Source organism: Balearica regulorum, chromosome 2 (genome assembly GCF_011004875.1).
Source record: "Balearica regulorum gibbericeps isolate bBalReg1 chromosome 2, bBalReg1.pri, whole genome shotgun sequence".
Taxonomy (NCBI): domain Eukaryota; kingdom Metazoa; phylum Chordata; class Aves; order Gruiformes; family Gruidae; genus Balearica; species Balearica regulorum.
In genome coordinates, this window is record NC_046185.1 from 117,188,411 (window position 1) to 117,207,751 (window position 19,341).

General features: G+C 40.4%; 1 protein-coding gene across 1 annotated transcript in view; it reads right to left on the reverse strand.

The window, feature by feature from the left end:
- ARPP21 (cAMP regulated phosphoprotein 21) overlaps positions 1-19,341 on the reverse strand; it is a 104,485-nt gene that overhangs the window by 55,426 nt on the left and 29,718 nt on the right. The window contains 4 exon segments of the mRNA XM_075745489.1: positions 1,182-1,412; positions 8,939-9,168; positions 11,723-11,782; positions 13,877-13,914. Of these exon segments, the coding sequence (XP_075601604.1) occupies positions 1,182-1,412; positions 8,939-9,168; positions 11,723-11,782; positions 13,877-13,914 (559 nt within the window).

The window sequence follows — 19,341 nt, forward strand, 5'->3', positions numbered from 1 at the left end:
ATATGCTGTTATATATTGATCAGCCCTGGATACTACTATCTCTAAATATCCACGAAAAGTTTAGTTTAATAGTTTGCCAAGGCTGTCTTTTTCTTAAACACTGTAACTTTCATTTTTTCCTGACTGGATTTTGACTAAAAAAAAGTATTTCTAGCAGAGGACTCGCAAATAAACTTTACGCATTTGCACCAAAATATTGGAACACAGGGGTGCAATATACATAAAATACTGGTTATAAATAAAAATCTCCAAATAAAAATCTCCTTTGAAAAAATATTTTGGAGTTCAACTCTAAGCTCCCAGTATAATGGAAAATACATTGCACTGTAGGCTTTGTTATTTTAAATCCAGCATAACTCAGCTAAGGTCGACAGCACAGCTGGTCACAGTCACTGAAACAGTCCACATCACTGAAGAAGCATCATAGTCTCAACCTCCCTGAACCTTTTTAATGTTGTCAGTACAATACTGTGGAGAGTAATGGTGTAACATTATCTGGACTTCATCCGGATGAAGGAGGTAACAAATTGCCTTAAACTTTGAGCTAGCACTCAAGTTCAAGCTGAGCGGTTTCTGAAGTGTCTGCAGTGCTTGGGTGACTGTGAATGCCTCGTTCAAACACCCCAGTGCTGCTACCAGGGCCACGATGCAGCAATTGTGACTTTCTCTCATTGCAAAACTTTAAATAAATACAATTGCTCATCACATGAGGAAATTAATTCTGAAGTGCTAATTCAAACGCAGCCTCTAAGCCTTTTGAAATTCTTCTGCTGTTAAGAACAATCTCTAAAACTTTGAACATTGTATTTCAATTGCACCCAACCTCAGCATGCTTGATATGGAAGAGCGTCTGTCCTTACTGAAGCTAATGGCATCTCAGAGGATTCACAGCCAGGGAGTGACAGGACTTTACAAGAGGAACATCCTGTCTGGGACCACATGAGTGTGTTTTGCATCACTTCCCACCAGCTATGCCACAACAGCCTCAGAAAGCCAATCCAGCTTTGCCTGCAGACTCAAAAACACCAACCTGCCAAATATCATTTCTACGTATATTTGCTGCTTGCTTCCTCATAAAGTGCCTCGAGGAAAACATCTCTAGGAACATGAAATTTGCCAATTCCCCAGATGACACTGGAAACACTGAAGGGCAGTATCAGGCAGGAGAGCACCGTACTGACCTGTGTGTGGGTTGAGAAGGATACTGCCAGGTGGTATCCCTGCAGCTTCAAGTGGAAGAATGATATAGCTGGTGTTGCTGGGGGCCACCTGGCCACTCATCCCATTCTCAGGGTAGGACACGCTGCCTGAAGAGCTGGCTGTCACCCCGGGGACAAGAGATGCACTTTGGAGAGGCTGATGTATTCGTGACAGTGATCCTGAGGAGCCAGCGCTGCTGGAAGACTCTGAGCCTAACGGAGAGACACAACCGCAGTGACGGGGGGTTACAAGGGACCCCAGTCGCCATCCAACACGGCGCGTACGCGAGGACAGCCTTCACAGACTGCAAAGGGAACCTCTAGTCCATGCCCAGCTGGTAGGAGTGGGGTTTTCACTCCCCTCTGAGTTCAGCATCTGCTGGTGTTTCTACAATTCAAAGGACCACTTTCCTCCCACAATATCTGCTTCCCCCCCATCAGCCAGTAAGTAGCTTTATCAAATAGAACACAAAATGCTCAGCATGTATTTATAATGCTAAAGTATTGGTTCGTAAGGCATAAAAACTAAACACGGGGTTTGTAAATGAAAAAGAAAAAAACCCCGCCACAACACAAAACCCCCACCAAACGTTTTCTGTAAGGAAAATACCAAACAAACCAGCAACTGAGTTGTCAGTCAAGTAAAAAGGTAGCCGTGCCATATGTGCATTAATTTAAAGCTACCTAAGATGCTACGCAAGACTTTTGCCACTTTGGTTTTTCAGCACCTAGCCTATTAAAATTAATCGAATGTGCTAAAACACATTTGTGCCTGGAAGGATGGGGAGACACATTATTTTAAAAAACAAATATAATTTCCAAACTTCAGAGATTTTACTTGATTAGATTTCAATTTGCTTCACATAAAAATGACAAGAATCTCTGAGAGCGTAAGGCTCAGATGAAGGGCTTCCTTAAAGGAAGACGTTAAGGTGAATACAAGGGAGGTATGAAAAAAAATGTCTGCATGGGTGCTTCCTCCCAAAAGTGTATTTTAATTGCAACTTCTTTGATTTTAATTCTGTACACTGTCTATGCATCTTACATTAATTACTAACCTCCTTAGTGCCCTCCTGAAGGTGTAGATTAAAAAAAATAAGACAGAATTCAGACTTTGGTTTTAGGAAACTTCTTTCTTAGAGGGCAAATTATATCCCTTCGTATTTGGGATACTACAGGAGTACCCTGCAGTAGACTGCTCAGAGCTTCAGATTCATTTTCAGTCGAATCCATATTGGAATTTTTTTTCCCCTCATAATTAGAGCAAAACAGGTTTCCTCTGAAGAAATCACACCAGCATCCTGTTACTTAGCAGAGGGTCTTTCCACAGACTACTACTGATTGCTGTGTAAAACACATTTTTATCCATCATCTTCAAACTTCATATTCCTACAGCAGCTACTACAGAGACAGTCCTCTTCATGAGCTGTGCACTATTTGCCATCAATAGGACCCTAAATCTGCTTCTCCAGTACCTAATCAAGAAAATAATAGTGATCTCAGAAGAAATTTTAAATTTCTGTAAATACACTTCAAAGTTGTATTATTGTATTATTATTGATATATATTTTTTTTTCCTCCGTGTAGACTGAGGTTGGGAATTTAGAAAGATTATTCCTGCAGGGATAGTTTTATTTATTGGATCATTTCAGATTTCAGTGTTTCTAGAAATTGCAGAGATATTCCCAGAGGTCATCCTCATCAAGCTGCAAGCAGTATTTGGCATCTTCCTTGCAAATGTGAATGCAACTGCTGGAGTTTAATTTTCTTTCCACAGCAGTTACTAGGTCCTTTCCTACATTTCCCTGGCCCTGCTACATGCGCTTCACGTTGCTTCTTGGAGTTCTTGCTTTACTTTCTGTAAACTTCACTCTTTCCATCACCAACTGAATTCAATGGGTTAGAAAGCTACCCAGAGATGCAAGAGTGGTGATTTCATAAACCTCCCATTATTTCTAAGCGTGTAAGTAGCGTCAAGCCTGAGTTCAGACTTCTCTCTTTCCATTTTGTACTGGTCTGAAGAAACGCCATGAGCGTAAAAGAGGATTGCAGCTCTTGCAGGATTGCAACGACATGCAATCGTTTTGTTTTTTTTTTTTTTTCTCTTTTCCCCCCTTTCAGCTATTTTTACTGCAGAACAATGGCTTGATCTTTACCAGCTTCTGAACGTTAAAAGCCAGAGGACTGCTATGACTTCAGATGTACTCCTCAAAGGGTAGGCAGAAGCAGTGGAAAAACCTGTAGAGCTATCACCTCACATTGGCCAAGATGACAGCCTTGAGATGTCTGCCTTAAAAGATCAGAGATCTGCTTTCCTATGCCAGTAGGTCAAGTTGGTGATTTTGAAACAACACAAATAAGACACAACACCATTTCTGCAATTTTCTGAATATTTAAAAAACAATCCCAGAAATTACTACTTAACCAATTTTCCCCCATTTATCGTGTATAAGAATGATCTATTTTAATTTCTTTCCATCACTACAACTTAGTTCCTATCATTTTAAGTCTAGACAAGTCAAAGCCAGGTAAATTCCAACACTAATGTTTGGAAATTAACACCAATTAATCTTGTCTTTGTAGCTCTGATTAGCTGTTTTCACGGTGCCTAAATCTGGAATAATAAATCACCACATAATGAATTCAGTACTGTAGCAAATGGAAAAAAATGAACTATCTGACTTTATTGAGATACACATTAAGAGATGTCTTCCTAAAGACTTCTGAAAGGAACTTTGACTAAATGAGATTTTTTGCCCCCATTACACAATCCAACCTCTTTTTTTTTTAGTATCTAATGATGGCTGCTACTTCTAGATTCTTCTATAATTTTCTTGCTGCTTCACAGCTGACAATAATAAACCTTCATATTCTCATCGCTGTCCACTAATATATTCTTAAAGTAGTCTGAAAGATACAGCAGTTCAAAGAGTGGTAAAAGAAAAAAAAGAGACAAAATTCACCACAAAGTCTTAATAGCTTTGAGGATTTGTGGAGGGAGAGCATGGAGGTACCATTAGTTTTCCAATATTCTGAGAGTTAGTGAGCAATACATGACGTCTTGCTCTATTTTCTTTGAGTCAGTGTTCAGCATCTGATGACTTTGAACATCTCTGCTCATCCTACCTTCCAAGCCCACGGTAAATTTTTCCTTTCGTAACAACTGGAGTCTCAAGATCTACCCACTACTTGCACCAGACAGGCAATTTTTCAGGAACAGCAGAGCACCGATCATCTCTGGAAGTACTTTTGACTTGGGTATGGTTTCTTGGCTTACGAATATTTATTTGCTACCTTTGCAAGTCACTTGCATTTCTGTATGTAACAATGTATTTAGCGTGGGGTTTTTTATGATAATGTTACATGCTCATATGAACACAATTATTTCTCTGCAAGCTGCACTTCTAAAAATAAGATTGATGTTTCAACAGTCAGTTGGCAGGAAGCATATGACTGGAAGCAGTTGGCTCATGATTTATTGCCCGTACATCAACATTCCTACAGTTTCTCTTGGACTCAGAAGATCCATCAGGCTAATGCCCAATTAAAGGAAATCATAAAGAAGCAGAAATAGAGTTCCAAAACTCAGAGACAAAATTATAATTTACAACACACTTTATATTTAAAAAAAAAAATAATTAAAAAAGGTTAATGTATTGAAATGCCTGGAGTATACTTGTCTTTCCCCAACAGGAGTAGCAATGAACACCTAAGAGGAGAGATTAGACTGTGGCTCCGATTACTTGGAGCTCCGCCAAGGAAGTTAACGATCCCTACAGATCTGTATCAACATAGCTGATACCCCAGTGCAGCCAGCTTCTCATAAATGGGGGGGGGAGAAATACACTCCAACAGATGTGCATTCCACTGAATGGAAAATGCATTAAGAGAACCTAAAGATGCAATAGTTACATCTTTTTACTCTTCCAACAATTATTTAAATAGACAAGTAGATACACAGAGGATGTTTCTTTGAAACACATCCTCATAATGTATATTAAAACCTGTTGTAATGTGTCAGTGAAAATAACACAATAGTTGATGGGTTAGATTTTCTCTTCATTGGTGTGCTGGAGACTGAAAATGTACATCTTTGATGCCTACAGGGACATCTGTTTCACTTACCACTCTACATGCTTAGTCAACCCTGGAAAGTCCACTATAATACTGGAAATTTAAGCTAACCAATGTTTTGTATGATGTCCTAAGTTGTAGGAACCCAATCTGATTGCAATTTGTTCAATTATTAACTCAATACTGAATTATGGCTTAATATAACTCCATATATCTATTAAGCTCCAGAATAACAGAGAAGAAAATTTTGTTTGCAATATACAGTCTGTGCTTTTCAGTTGAATGAGGCTTTCTAAACAATCAACAGATGCATGAAAATCACCATCCAAACCAGTAAGATAACCATGTAATGGGTTTCAAACAGCCCCTTTTGTGAAGTTTGCAAGAATGAAGTAACATAGTTCCTTGGCTAAGCTCTAATTCCTGTGCAGCTGAATGCAATTAAAGTCTAAGACTAATTGACATTACCGGACTCTACTGCAGAGAACAGCACGTTCTATGATCTGACTTCCCCTAAGGGGAGGCTAACATCTTTCTGTGCTTCAGTTTCTGTTTTTCTGATATGTACCACTAATTACTGATTTATCAGAAGTTGAGATTAAGGGCAGAATACTTAATTTTGGTGACAATATTAAAAACTGATCCAGAAAGGCTACAATGCTAATATTGGATTACTGTAGGTAATCTCAAAGGTAGCTGCAAGCCATCTGTGAAAATCCTGGAAGTTTTCATATTCCCATGCTCAAGAAGGGTGCTTGACAATGCTTCTGGATGACCGTCAGATATATGGAATAGTTTTCATATTTAAAATGGTCACAAACTTTTTTCATTATTTAGCCAAGGAAGAACATTTTGACCAACTAATAACTTCAGACTGATTTCATACATACTATATGCAATATAAAAATGTTTTAAGTTTATTACTGTGAATCATAAAGCACTTCAGAGAACAAACTAGTACTTTCTGCAGAGGAGAACTGGGACAGAATTGATGCCTACCAGGCTCTGCCATGCTACCGGGGCAGTGTACCTCATGTTTGTAGTTACACCTCTGCAATCGCATTTCAATCACTGTAACAAATACAACCAAAAATAAACAAAATCCCCCAAAATAAACACATGATCAAGCTTTAGATGTGTACCCAGCTACAGAACACCTGGCGATGCCTATGAGCAGAGTAAGGCAGATCTAATGCAAAATATGCACAGTGCTACCTAACATACCTTAGAAAACATATGCAAATAGCACATGGGGTTGTGACAGCTGTATGAATGCACTCAGCATTTTTTGGTGAAGGGAGAACACTTTATCAAGGCATATTTCCCCATTATTTTTTGAAGAGTCATTCTTTTCTGCTTTCATGCCATTCAATAACATTTTAGAGAGGACCGAAAGAGCAATTCAGACATTATTTCCTATGACTTTCCTCAGGCTGAGAGTTTGGACTTTGTGTCCTGGCTTTGAAGGTGTAAGTTTGTTTTGACATCCAGCCCCTTGCTCTTTTTTCCCCCACCTCTTCCCCTTTTTTTTGTTTCTTTTTTACTCTTTCTGTGCCTCAACTGGCTTTCAAATCTAAACACTTTGCTTTAAAAAAGTCAAAGCACTCACAATACGTAATTGCTCTGCAAAGAACATGAAATTTTAATATCACTGATGTTTTAAAAATGTATTATAAGAGTTTTCATTTGAAATCAATTTTGGGTTTGGTGCAGACGGAGTGCAGATGCACTTACAAGTATTGGCACGCTTCAGAGATCTCTCATTTAATACCTTTTCTAAGTGCACCCTTTAATATGCTTGATTTTAATACTAAACCAGCTACTTAAAAGTATTACTCTTTTGCAATTAGATGTCTCAACCCTTCCAACTGAATTTCTCTGACACTATTTTAAATGCTCTGCACCTCTGCAATGCAATGCTGCAGAGAAATACATTTACCTGCATTCTACTGAAGGTGAATGATACGAAAAAAGTATCCCAGGAACCTGTGCCTCCTCCCTAATTCATGCATATCAAATTGAATTCTGATGCAATGGAAAGATTTGCAGGAGGCAAAGACATCTGGAGGTAAAAACATGGTCTACTGCATACTTCAGGCCCCACTGTATAGCCTATTCAGCCTTTATATAAATAAAACATACAGGAGAGTGTAGACTACACACACACTGGTTTTGCTATGCTGCGTATGTTCATGCTCAGGAACAAGCCAGAGATAAACATCTATACTGTAGAAATTTTCAAAGTCAAATTCATGTCTTAATTCCATAGGATTTCACATACATAAGGATGGAGTAAAACTGAAGGAGAATCTTATCTTAGGAATGGATCCTTATAGGTCCCTTCCAAGTTGATACATTCTATGATTCTATGAATCTTATGATAATAAACCCAGTATTTGTCTAGGGTCTCAAAAGAAACATAAAATCTAAGTGTTAAGAAGAGGAGGCAGAATATTCCAAAAGTTCCCAGCAGCTTTATGACCAGCAGGGTTTGAAAAAGCAGCTTTCCAACCAGCCAGGTTCCTTTACAGCTGTGAAATATAACAAAATCTTAAACTATGTTCAAGATCTGGAGGTCCAGAATGTAGTTACCAAGTCAAAGGTTTTATCGATTTATTCTTAAAACTCCGTTCCCCAGCATCCTGAATCATGGCAAAGGCTACCATACAATTTTGGGAATAGGAGTGAAATCTGACCAACCCAGCTTTGATAAACTGGGTTTAAACTAAGTACCGTCCATAAAAAAACTCTCAAGCTGAAACAGCACTAAGTGCTAAGTATTGATTACCACTTGTTCTGTACTATATTTATGAAATGAACCAAACTGATGGAATCATCTGATGGGCTCATTATTTATTATGCACTTTTACACAAAAATATAATAGAGTAGCTTAATGGCACGGCTTGAAATTACTTAGAACCAGACCCTGTGACTCACTTGTATGTTAATGTACTGGTGAAGTTAACGCAAATAAATGCAGAATTCCCATCAGGTTCGCAGTCTCCTTAAATGGTGCTTTCATTTAATGGGAATTGAACAAGAAAATGGAGAGATTGTGGGACCTCTGTGAATCCACCACTTCTGCCCGCTTCTACCACAGCACACTGCCTCATCTGCCAGCAGTGAGGGAGAGGCTATACTCCACGATACAGATGGTCAGCATTTTAGTAACCACAACAAAATGTTCTTGGATTTCTCATCAGATATACAACCTTTAATTCTTCATGTTTCAAAAAGATTAAGATTAATAAAAAGGTAAAATCTGTGCTTTGTCTGAAAGGAGTACTACCTTTTTAGGCTACAAGAAGTGCAGACAGTGTTCAAATAGGACATATGCACATGCTCCAGGAAAAGCCTACCTCATCTATGACTGGTACCTATGACTGGAACCAGGTTTTCTTCTTGATTCCTAAAAACTCAATACCAGGTACCCAGATACTACCGTAAATAGATGGGCATGCACATATGCTACGCACAGGAAATACAACTGTTCATGTAATTCACCGTCTAGTCCAACCATGGGGATAGGATTGGATGATCTCTGAAGGACCCTTCCAACCCAAACCATTCTGTGATTCTGTGATACACCACACTTGGGCAAGTACCAGTACAGACATTTATCAACGCACAACAAGTACTGTGAACCCAATACAGTACTAGCTACCTGTTTTAGACAGTTTGCCGGTACTTCTGTTACTTGATGAGCTATCTCCTCTTGTCAGGACGGTTATCCCACCAAAACTGGCTGTCTTTGTTATGGCTGGCTTCAAATTTCGATTTGAGCTGTCTGAGTCTGTGCTGCTCCATGGCCTCTGGTGGTCTGTCCACTTCAGTTCATTCTCCGTACTGCTCTGTCGACTGCCAGATGTCTTCCCCGTGCTGTCTCTGTTACCCCTATGGGCATCAGGAAACAAAGATTTATACACAAACCAACCCGCGTCAGGGCAGAGTCTATCTCTGGGTGCCCTGCAGCGACCCTAATAAAGAAAAAGGAAATACTCTGCATTTACAAAAGCATGCCTGAGACAGGGGATTTGACCCCCATACTGATCTGCCTTCAAGACTGCTTTACCCTCTTACATGCACAGCACTTACCACTGCTCCCCTTTTGCATATATCCTAAGAGCACTTCACTCGACGGGGCTGACGTAGCAATATTATGCAGCACTGATGTAGCATTTCTGTTGCCTGTTGACTGGTCTCTTTCCTCAGCAAGCCCCTCGCTACTTCTCCCTTTGCTGTCCATCACCTGTAATGTTTTTCTCACTAACTTCACCTGCCCTCTATCTTTGTCTTCATATCCATCTTCATTTCTATTGCACCTCGTCCCCACTCATCATCTGCTCTGTAAGTCATCCAAAGCCTTCCCCCCTAAACATGTGCCCTCCCAGTGTGACCCCAAACTCTTCAGTGCTAACTCTCCACTTAGAGATCCACCAGTTGGGGTATTGTTTGTATTTCTCCCCTCTGTGAATAGTAATTGTAAAAATCTCTGGGTAGAGACTATCTGTCCTTGAATAGCTGCAGAGGACCCAGTATACTGTGAGTAACAACACAGTAAACCGTGACCAAAATCTGGAGGAGAATTTGGCTTATTTATGGTGAACCACTTGCGATGTGCTGCTGAAATGACAAAACCAGCACACCTACCGCAGCTTAGTGCGCCATAACCGTTATCCCAAGTGATGCTAATAACACTGGCTTTTGGAGGCTTTTAGAAGACACTTTCCACCCCTCCGTCTTATTTTACAGTATAGTACCTTGCAGACTCAAAGCTCTTTCTACAAATCAAAAGGATGGGACTGCATCTAATTTTTTTTTTTTGGTCCCCTTTCTCCTTATGAACGTGGCTCCTGCTTTTTATTTGGAGAACCTGCCCAGCTGTGTCACTCGGGATGCGAAGGAGCAGCATGTCAAAGACGGCATCAGGCTGGTGCGTTCCTTGCCTGTGATCAGAGCCTCTCACAGATGTGATCAGCAGTATTAACCTGTTGACCTTTGCTAGACCCAGACAGTGGGAAAGCATGAAGAGAAACAGCACAAAAGCAACAACATAAAAAAAAGGAAAAACATTTTAAAAAGAAATTGTCCTTAAAATTTAATTAGAAAGAAAGAAAGAAGCCAAAGTATATTATTTACAGACTCTCTTGCATTCTTGTGCTTAGAAATTAACAATTCTCTTATATTTGTGTTCTAGTGGAGAAGAGGAAGAGAAACAGAATGCTTTTGTATCCCAGTTATCAGTGGTTTTGGGTTACACAACTTTCCTCTTTGTTCCCCAAACCGATATTAGTTATCAAGAGCGTCTGTGTGTAAGATGCCTCTTTACTCCTGCATGCCCAATCCAAGACTCTCATATCATCAAGGCTAGCAAAAAGCACAGAGAAAAGCTTTGCTGCCTGTGGCCATGGGACGCAGCTCCAGATGCTCCAGCACTGCTCCTTATCTGGTGCAGCCTCGCCGTCTCCTCTGTGGCTGCTGTGCTGACGTGCACGGTCAGCAACTGCATGTCAAATAATCCCGCATCCTTTTCTCCTCATAATAAAAAATTATGTAATATAGATGATAAAGGTTTGAAGTGACACAAACTACCATTGCTACATATGCAAACCCCAATGCATACGGACATCTAGCGATGAAGGACATGCTTCCAAAAGCATCCATTACTTCCGCCCGCTCTGCTTAAGACGTGTGGCAGCTGATTGACTTTAAAAGCAGCTTGGCATGCTCAGCTCTGATTGACTTGATTCGAACCTGTGGGAGCTCACGGTGTGGGAAGGGAGCCTTTCTAAGCCTTCCAGAGGAACACTGTTACCACCAGGCTGGGTCTTACACTGATCCAGTGTGTCAACTGATAAAAAAGTTCTCCATGAAAATATGGGCTGACTCCCACTGATTCCCTGTGGCTTGGGAAACGATTTGGGATACAGGATACATCTGAATGTTCCCTGGGCAGAAGGAATTGGAGTTTGGAAGTCAAAGTTCTCAGAGAAAAAGTTTCAAAACATTGCTACTTTAGATAAGGGAACGTCAATTGGTTTCACCTCATCATACTTTTACTTCAGCTTTTAATAAACCAATGACAGGAAAAAAGGTCAGTCTGGGCACAGGTCTGTGAAATGTGTCTGTCCTATAATACCAGAGCAAAATGAACTTTCACCAGTTACAGTTACCCCCAAATTGTGGCAGTCTGAGCAGCTGGGCAGCTGAAAAATTTCATATGGCTCCTGAGCCAATGATCCATAAAACCAAAGGAAAGGGTCCTGTTGCAACCTCCCCATCCAGGGAGCGTGGCAGGATTATCAGGTAAGAACTCTGTTCTCCATGCTCCTTTCTAATGAGAAAAATGACATACCCACGCCCGTCAAGGTCTCCCTCGGTGAGGACACTTGACACAATCATGAGTAAGAGTTACTGCGAAATTAATATTAAATAAAGTCATACAAACCTAAACAGTTGTCTTTTCTTATGGGTATCATTGCATATACTACTGTCTTCCAACAGCCTACTGAAAAATGAAAAGAAAGATTATGGTAACAGACATGATAATTCATATTTATCTGACCTGTAAAGCTACATTGAATTTCTAGCAACACCTTCCAACTTGTGCTAGATTCATAGTTTTTTTTTTTTTTAAAAAAAAAGGCTAAAATTGCCCCCCCTCCCCCCAACTGTGCACAGATGACTGAACATGAGAAATGTCAGCCAGGGAGGCTGAAGGCCATTTAACATTTCCTGTTACCAAGCAAGGCAATTCTCAGAAGCCAAGGAACCATACATCTACATCCAAAAGAAAATTCATAAAAATATCACCTAATAAGAACGTAAAAAATGCAAGCCAGCAAAATACTGCATATATAATTTTAAGCACTTGCTAAGTCGCTTGGAAATCTCTGCAGCTCAGAGAAATGCTCTGGGTCTCTGATGAAAAAGAAAGGCAAAGCACTTAAACACATACCTAACTTTCAACACAGCAAATCAACAAGATTGCTCACGTGCATGGAGCTAAGTATGAGTTTAAGTGCTTCACCTGATCAAAGGCTGTAACGCACGTAGCAAGAAAAAGCAGTGTTCTGAGAAACGCAGCTGAAGTCTCCCTCCTGACACCACCAGTGCAGGCAGTAACAAAAGCCCAATTTCCAACCTGGCCTTTTACTGGTCTCCACTTGACTATGTACCCTCACACCAGGAGAGCTGGTCAGCCAGCTCACGGGTTCAAGCAAAGCGAACCACATGCAGACACCAGAACTGGCCACGTTTTCCTGCACACAGGTGTGGGATTGAATGCATGCACCAATGGAGGCCTGGCCATGAAGTCTGTGGTTTATCCCATAAAGGTCCCCACCCCGCCCTGAGCAGCGGCGTGTCTGAGCGCTTTCCGTACTGACTTGGGAACGTGAACAACTACGTCACGTTTCTCGTCCCCATCTCTCCAGAGGGGGAAAAGTAGGTGTATGGAAGCATCTGCTTTTTGATTTTCAGGTTCCTCTGTTGCAATTTTGATGAAGCATAATTTCCATAGCCACGAAACAGAAGCAGCAGCTGAGGAAATATCCTTGGGTCTCAGAATACGAGGTGGTTAGATGACAGTGGCCATTACCTGCTGAGGGCCTTCCCTCATTCCACTGACAAGACCATCCATCGGAAAAGCTGGTTTGTACCATTACCGTGGAGTCATTTTCTATGGGAAAAGCTTTACCCATAAATGCATCTGACACATGTAAGGATGGACAGAGATAGAAACGCTGTGAAAGATAACCTCCCCTTCTTCAAGGGGATGATAAACACTTTTAAAACCTGCACAGGACAGACCTGGGCTAGCACTGCTCAAACACTCACCAGTGAAATTCCGAACATTTTGGTTAAAATCCTTATCTGCCATAAAGGTGCACAATTTCTAAGATTTTTCAACACAGTTAAGCAAATTCATGGCTGCTACGGAGCCAACACTTCATATTTTGTAGATCTTAAACCCAGTTTCTTGTTCCTTTTACTTTAAGTGGATGTATTACAATAAAAAGAACATCCATCAGAACTATCACACAGTAATGCAAAGTAACAGTTGGCTCAGATATCATCATTTCATTACTAAAATGGAACAGTAAAGCAGGTCTGGTCTGGGGGACTTGTGAACCTTCACAAGCAACAAGTGAAGCCAGTGCTGCCACTCAGCCCCACGGGAGAGCAGGTTAAACAACAGAACACAAGTGTGGTGTTTCATAAATACCGTCACCCAGCCGCTGCTAGAGTGCTTTTTAAAGATCAATAAGTTAAATTCTAAAGGCACTCCAGAGACAAATTGGTCATTTGAAATAAAACCTTAAGTGGGCTTGCTCTCCCTCCCACAATCCGCTTTTTAAACTGAAACGTAAAGTCTTGGGAAAGCAGCAGTTACACCTTATCTGCTCAGACAAAATACTGCCAGGCAATCTCTTCCCCCCACCTCCCCCGCCCCCTTAAAGCACAAAAACACTGCAGATAATATGGATTACAAATTTGCTCAAAAGTCTTCATATTAGGATAAACAACTATAGAACCATAGATAGACAAAATGAGAAACAGCTAAGTTTAACACAAAAAAAAAAAAAAAGCTATTTTTTACCTGTTTTCCACAAAAAGGTTTTCCTGGGAGCAAACTGACTGAAAAATAAAAAAGGCATTGTATCAGACGTTCTAGATATGCTCTGCTGTTCCAATTCCTTCCTTGATTTTAGAATTACCTCCCCTGTTCAGGCTTAAGGGGATTTAAATTCATGCATCATTTGCATTTGCAGAAGACAAGAGGGGAAAAAAGGGCAAGAATAAGGTCAGGCCAGTAAAATAAATTCCATGCATTACAACACATTGCCAATGAGGGGTCTCAGTTTGGAAACAAACTGAAACTCCTCAGTCCTGAGATCAGAAGGCGGCGGTATGTGCAAAATACTGGCAATTTGAAGGGGAAAAATGTTTTTCCTACATAATATAAGGTTCCACTGGTCTGCTCTACCACCTCAAAATAAGATTGCAGAATAGCACAGAGCTGCAGGTAGGAGGGACAAACAGGAGGAAAGCATGCAGAATTGACAAAGCTCTTCAAAGGGAGAGAAGATACTGCAGTACTTCGAAATACTGTGTGGTTTCACATTTTACAGTTGGAAAGGAAACAGTCATACTCGCATTGAGATATAAAATGATGATAAGTGTTTTAATAATAATATTAAAACCAATAATAGTCTGTTGCAAAAAGGTTCTCTGCTGGAGGACTTAGATCTGAGAAAGGTGAAGGGCTCGGAAGAAATAAATCCTATGGGCAAGTGTATAATTCTTTTAGCATTACTTATTTTTTTATGCAGAGAAATGAAGCTGTGCTCAATTTCCCATGAATAATTCTCCCTCTTTGATTTTTTCATTTCCCTCCTTTTTCATGTTCACTACACAAAGTGCCTCATAGCTGTCACTGGATTATATTTCCATGAGGTAGAGAAGAAAGGATAGTCAGTACTTGCATTGAATTTAAACAAAAGGCAGGCAAAGGGAGGAGGGCATCAGAGATCATGCCCATTACTTCTGTAACAACGGGACTCAGCTCAAAGAATAATGCAATGACATCATTAGCTGTGTCAAATTTTAGTGGTATGGGATATGCACGGATTTGGGATGTTTCTGTTTTGAAAAGGCTGAGCTAATGACCTACTCAAAGACCGCTGGCCAACACCAGAAGCAACGCCCTGCTCATTCCCAGTGCTCCAGCAGATGCATGGGCAGAGTCTTCCCTTGGCACCACAGCCAGTGCCATCCCATCAATTTACACAAGGAAGGAATTTAGCCTGGAGAAGGCAAAGCTGTAACTTGCCCACCCAGCATCCACATCAGGGAACATCTGACAGCTCCCTGGGCTCCCCAGGCGAGCTCCCTCCCCACGCTCCTACGGAACTGGCCAGGCTCTGGGCTGCATCGCTGGCAAGCGCATCTCTCCTCAGCACAAAGCCTCAAGATATCGGGAGCAAGTTCTCTGTTGCCAGGGACCAAATTCCCACCAGCTACAGCAGACCTGGGGTTTCACCCCAGGCCAACAGGAGACACAAACTGTTCCACCTAAACCCACTGGGATCCTTTGTACAACTACATTGCCTCTTCTCTCATTTTATGTACGTTACTCACGAGGTTTCATCAACAAATGTGGCTGTGCAGACTTCAGCATAGTCTAACTACCTATGAGCGTAGTGAAATCACCCCGTGAGCTTGTACAACCTCAACTGTGGGGCTGTGTCTTCACTTTAAGGTTCACGATAGGCATTTGTGCACTGACTTCATTGCAGTCATGTTTTGAAAGCAGCGTTATAGCTACACTTCCGGAACAAGCGAGTAAAAACCTTTGCTTAGACCAGAGTACAGGTCTGTGTCACCACAAAGTTACAAAAGCAAAGGAGCATGGGTCTGTCTGTTTTGTTTTTTTTTTTTAATTTTATTTTTTCAATTTTATAAAGAGACTGGGTCATAAAGCAGAATACATATCTGGGATTTACATTTTAGCAAGCAAGTGGAGAGGTCTGCTCCCTTTTCAGTATCTTGATGGGAACCACTATCAACTGCATTACAGACTTAAAGACAGAGTCTATAATAACTCCATTTGTCTTCCTGGTTAATGGCACTGGCACAGGGCCACACAATCCCTGGAAACTACTTTTCAGTACAGGTGTGAGGCTGAGAGGCAGAGAAGACAGACCCTTTTTTTATTATGTTATTCTTACTGTTAAAAATCAGATGGCTAAGCAGCCCTGGATAGCAATTTAGTTACTACAAGGTCAGGACTCACTTTCCTGAACTACAGCATCAATTTAAAGCACCAGGAAAGCTTAAGTACACAGCACAGCTGTTGTCAAAAACAGTCTTAAAACACTTGGCTCTAGCATACTCAAAGACACTGACAACAAACCTACAAAAGGAAAAAAGTTATGTAAGATTACCTACAAATTCGCCTCCTCAGAGACCTCTGGCATGGAAGATTTCCATTAGGGTGCTCTGTATGACTAATTGCCATTTATGAAATGAGTATTTCATTCTTCCAATTTCCCAGAACCTTTCAAAGTCTCAACTGGAAAACGTGCATCAAGCTCTGCCAGTGCACTAGGTATACGGAGGGTTGTTCCTCTTATTTTTAATTACATTAGCCAACATAGATAACCATTAGCATGCAGCAATATCCTGCAGTGGATGCCATCAGGTAATCATTTTCACGTCAGTTAACAAGACGTGATAGATCTCAGGCTTCCAGCTAACACTTATTGCTTGATCCGCAGCCACAAACAAAGGCTCTGTACAGCAGTATGGGAGTTTTAGTACCTACGAGTTCCTGGTAGCCAAACACGAGGCCTGTCTTTGTTTTGGTTTTATTAATTTTAAACCCTTTTCTTCCTAATCTTTTCCTAGAAGGACAGGCCAGACTGAAGCCACCTTTTCAAATATTTCTTTCATGACTCTCTTTAATCAGAGAGTGATAAAGATCCTCAGTGTTTTCTTAAGTAGAGGAATCATTATTTATTTTATCTAAAGGATCTGGCTCTTCAGAATACACTCCTTAGTCAAAAATAGCCATTACAATTAACAATGAAAAATAAAAAGCATGGTGTATTTGCTTTAATAAGTTCCATGTGTACCATGGGCAATGCTAGCATTTGTGTAAGTAAGAAAACATCTACATTTTTCAGTGAATACACAATGATTACTAGAGAATACAGTTATGAACAATGGATGGTCCTTATGTGATTCTGGCTCATGAGGTTATACATTGTGTTAACCTTGAAGAATGAAATTTCCCCCATGTAATTTGATTGCTAGTCTTTAGAATCAATTTTCTGCATGCTGAAAAGCCAAACATAGTGTACCATTTACGCACGCATTTGGGATTCTCAGTTAAATCTAGGATTTGAATTAACGCACAGGGAAAGAACAACATATACTTTCTATTTTATTCTTTTAAATTGTTCTTTGTCTTTCTCGGAAAATTACTTTTCAACCTTTTAAAAGCAACTAAAGCCATTCAGACAAGAAGCTTCTTCTTTCCAAGACCCAGGTATTCCAGGTCTTCTGCTCCAGTGCACTTGGTTGTAAAATTCACAAATTGTTGTAAAACTAAGTTTCCAATAAAAAACATGTTTTAAAAAGGAACGTTGTAGGCATTACAATTAAAAAATAACCTTGAAAATATTCTGAGCATAACAGAGCTCATGCAGCACTGTTTTACTGTTAGCAGCCTGAAAAGTTTGAGGTGCGCTTTGTAGTTCTTATTTCAGTGAGCTGGAACGATCACATTTATTAACTATTTATTTCTTCACCAATCCTTTTATTAAGCTATCACATTAACATGCTTCTCAATCCCTGCCACTTGCTATGACTCTACACATGACAGGAGACATTAAAACCTCCAGCTCCCCTTGTCAAAATTTATGATAGCCAACACAGCAGATGGAAAACTTGCCAGAAAGTATAATTTAAACTGACTAATATCAGACTAATCATCATAAGTACTAGCATAATGATGGCATTATTCATGAACATTTTGTTAAAACCTTCCCACTTGGAAATGAAGATATCTGGCGCACTAGAGTGCTGCAAAAATCAAAGGAAGGACAAGCAAGCTTTCTGTTGGCTGCTACGTGGGGTCCAGGAGGTTAAGACATTTTTCATAGCACTTGAAACATGCACCGAATTTTTCGCCCCTGTAAGCAGGCTGACTTTTCCTCCTCATTTTTGTTCAAAGTTCTGACTCTTGGGCTGATAATGTTATCCAAAGAGTTTGGGTTACCTCACACACATTTAGAGAGGGGGTGCTAGGTGCAACAAGTTACGGCAGTACTCTTGACCTTCACGGCTGCCCTTTGGAGACCTCTCATGCAAGCTCTCTTCATGCATACTCTAATGAGAAGTGAAGTATCCCTAATCCATTTGCTAAGGTTCATAAGCAAGGTACTGATAAAGGCTTGACTGCAGCAGTGTAAACAGTATAGAGATAATGTAAAAATACCACATGATTAATCCTTCCCTGTCTCTCTTTCTACATCTATAATTTGCAGGATGACAAGGTTTAGGTACCTACCTCAGAGAAACCTGGGGAGAACTGGATTAATTAACGATTGCAGAGGGTGTTAGAACTATAAAGTCTTACATGCAGTAAGTGGCTACCTATAGTAGAAAGCCATTGCTCTCTTTCCTAAAATTGAAAGAAATGACATTGTCCACCACCACAACCACTGACATCATCTTAAAACCACCTCATATCTGCAAGGAGCACTCCACTCAAAAAAAAAAAAAAAAAAAAAAAAAAAAAAAGCTCGGCTAAGACATATATTCCTGTTAATACTATTAGTACAGCTTGCTAAAATTCACTGCGCTACGATGCTCACTAACACCTGCAATAGCAGGGAGAGAGCGCAAATGAGTGGATATGAGAGAGAGAGGGAGAGATATCTAACGCTGCTGATCTTAAAAATGCTCACTCCCAATCCATTTAAAATGCCTGCCACAAACCACACTGTCACTTAGGTCTTGCCACTCGGAGATGCCAACCCAATGGACCACAACAACCTCCTGCTGTGGGCAATTAAAATGCTCACTGCTTGCCTGTCTTTAAAACTCAAGTGCCTAAAGATAAAAGCAGCAGAACATTGTGGAGCGAGGTTCAGCACGCTTTTCCGGCCACCTCAGTTTCCCAGCTGCTGCTTGTGATAGAAAATGCATTATTTTGGCAACAACTTTCCATTTGGTATTTTTAAACAATGTTTTGCCTCATTTGAAGTCTGCTTCAAAACCCAAAGATTTTTTCATTTTGCACAAGCTCCTTTGTAATAAGTCAGAAACAGCAACCTTCATATAGGAAAAAGGTTGCAAAGAGGCTTGTGCAACCCTTGAACTACTTGGTAACTCTACCATATATACTGTGACAGTATTCACAGCAGACCCACACGCTAAGAGCAAAATGTAAACCAAAGAGCCTCTGCTTTTACTGGAATTGTCTCAGTGATGAAAGAAAAAGCAAGGCTAAAAACATTTAGATGTGGCAAGCCACTTATTAAAAAGCAAAATTAC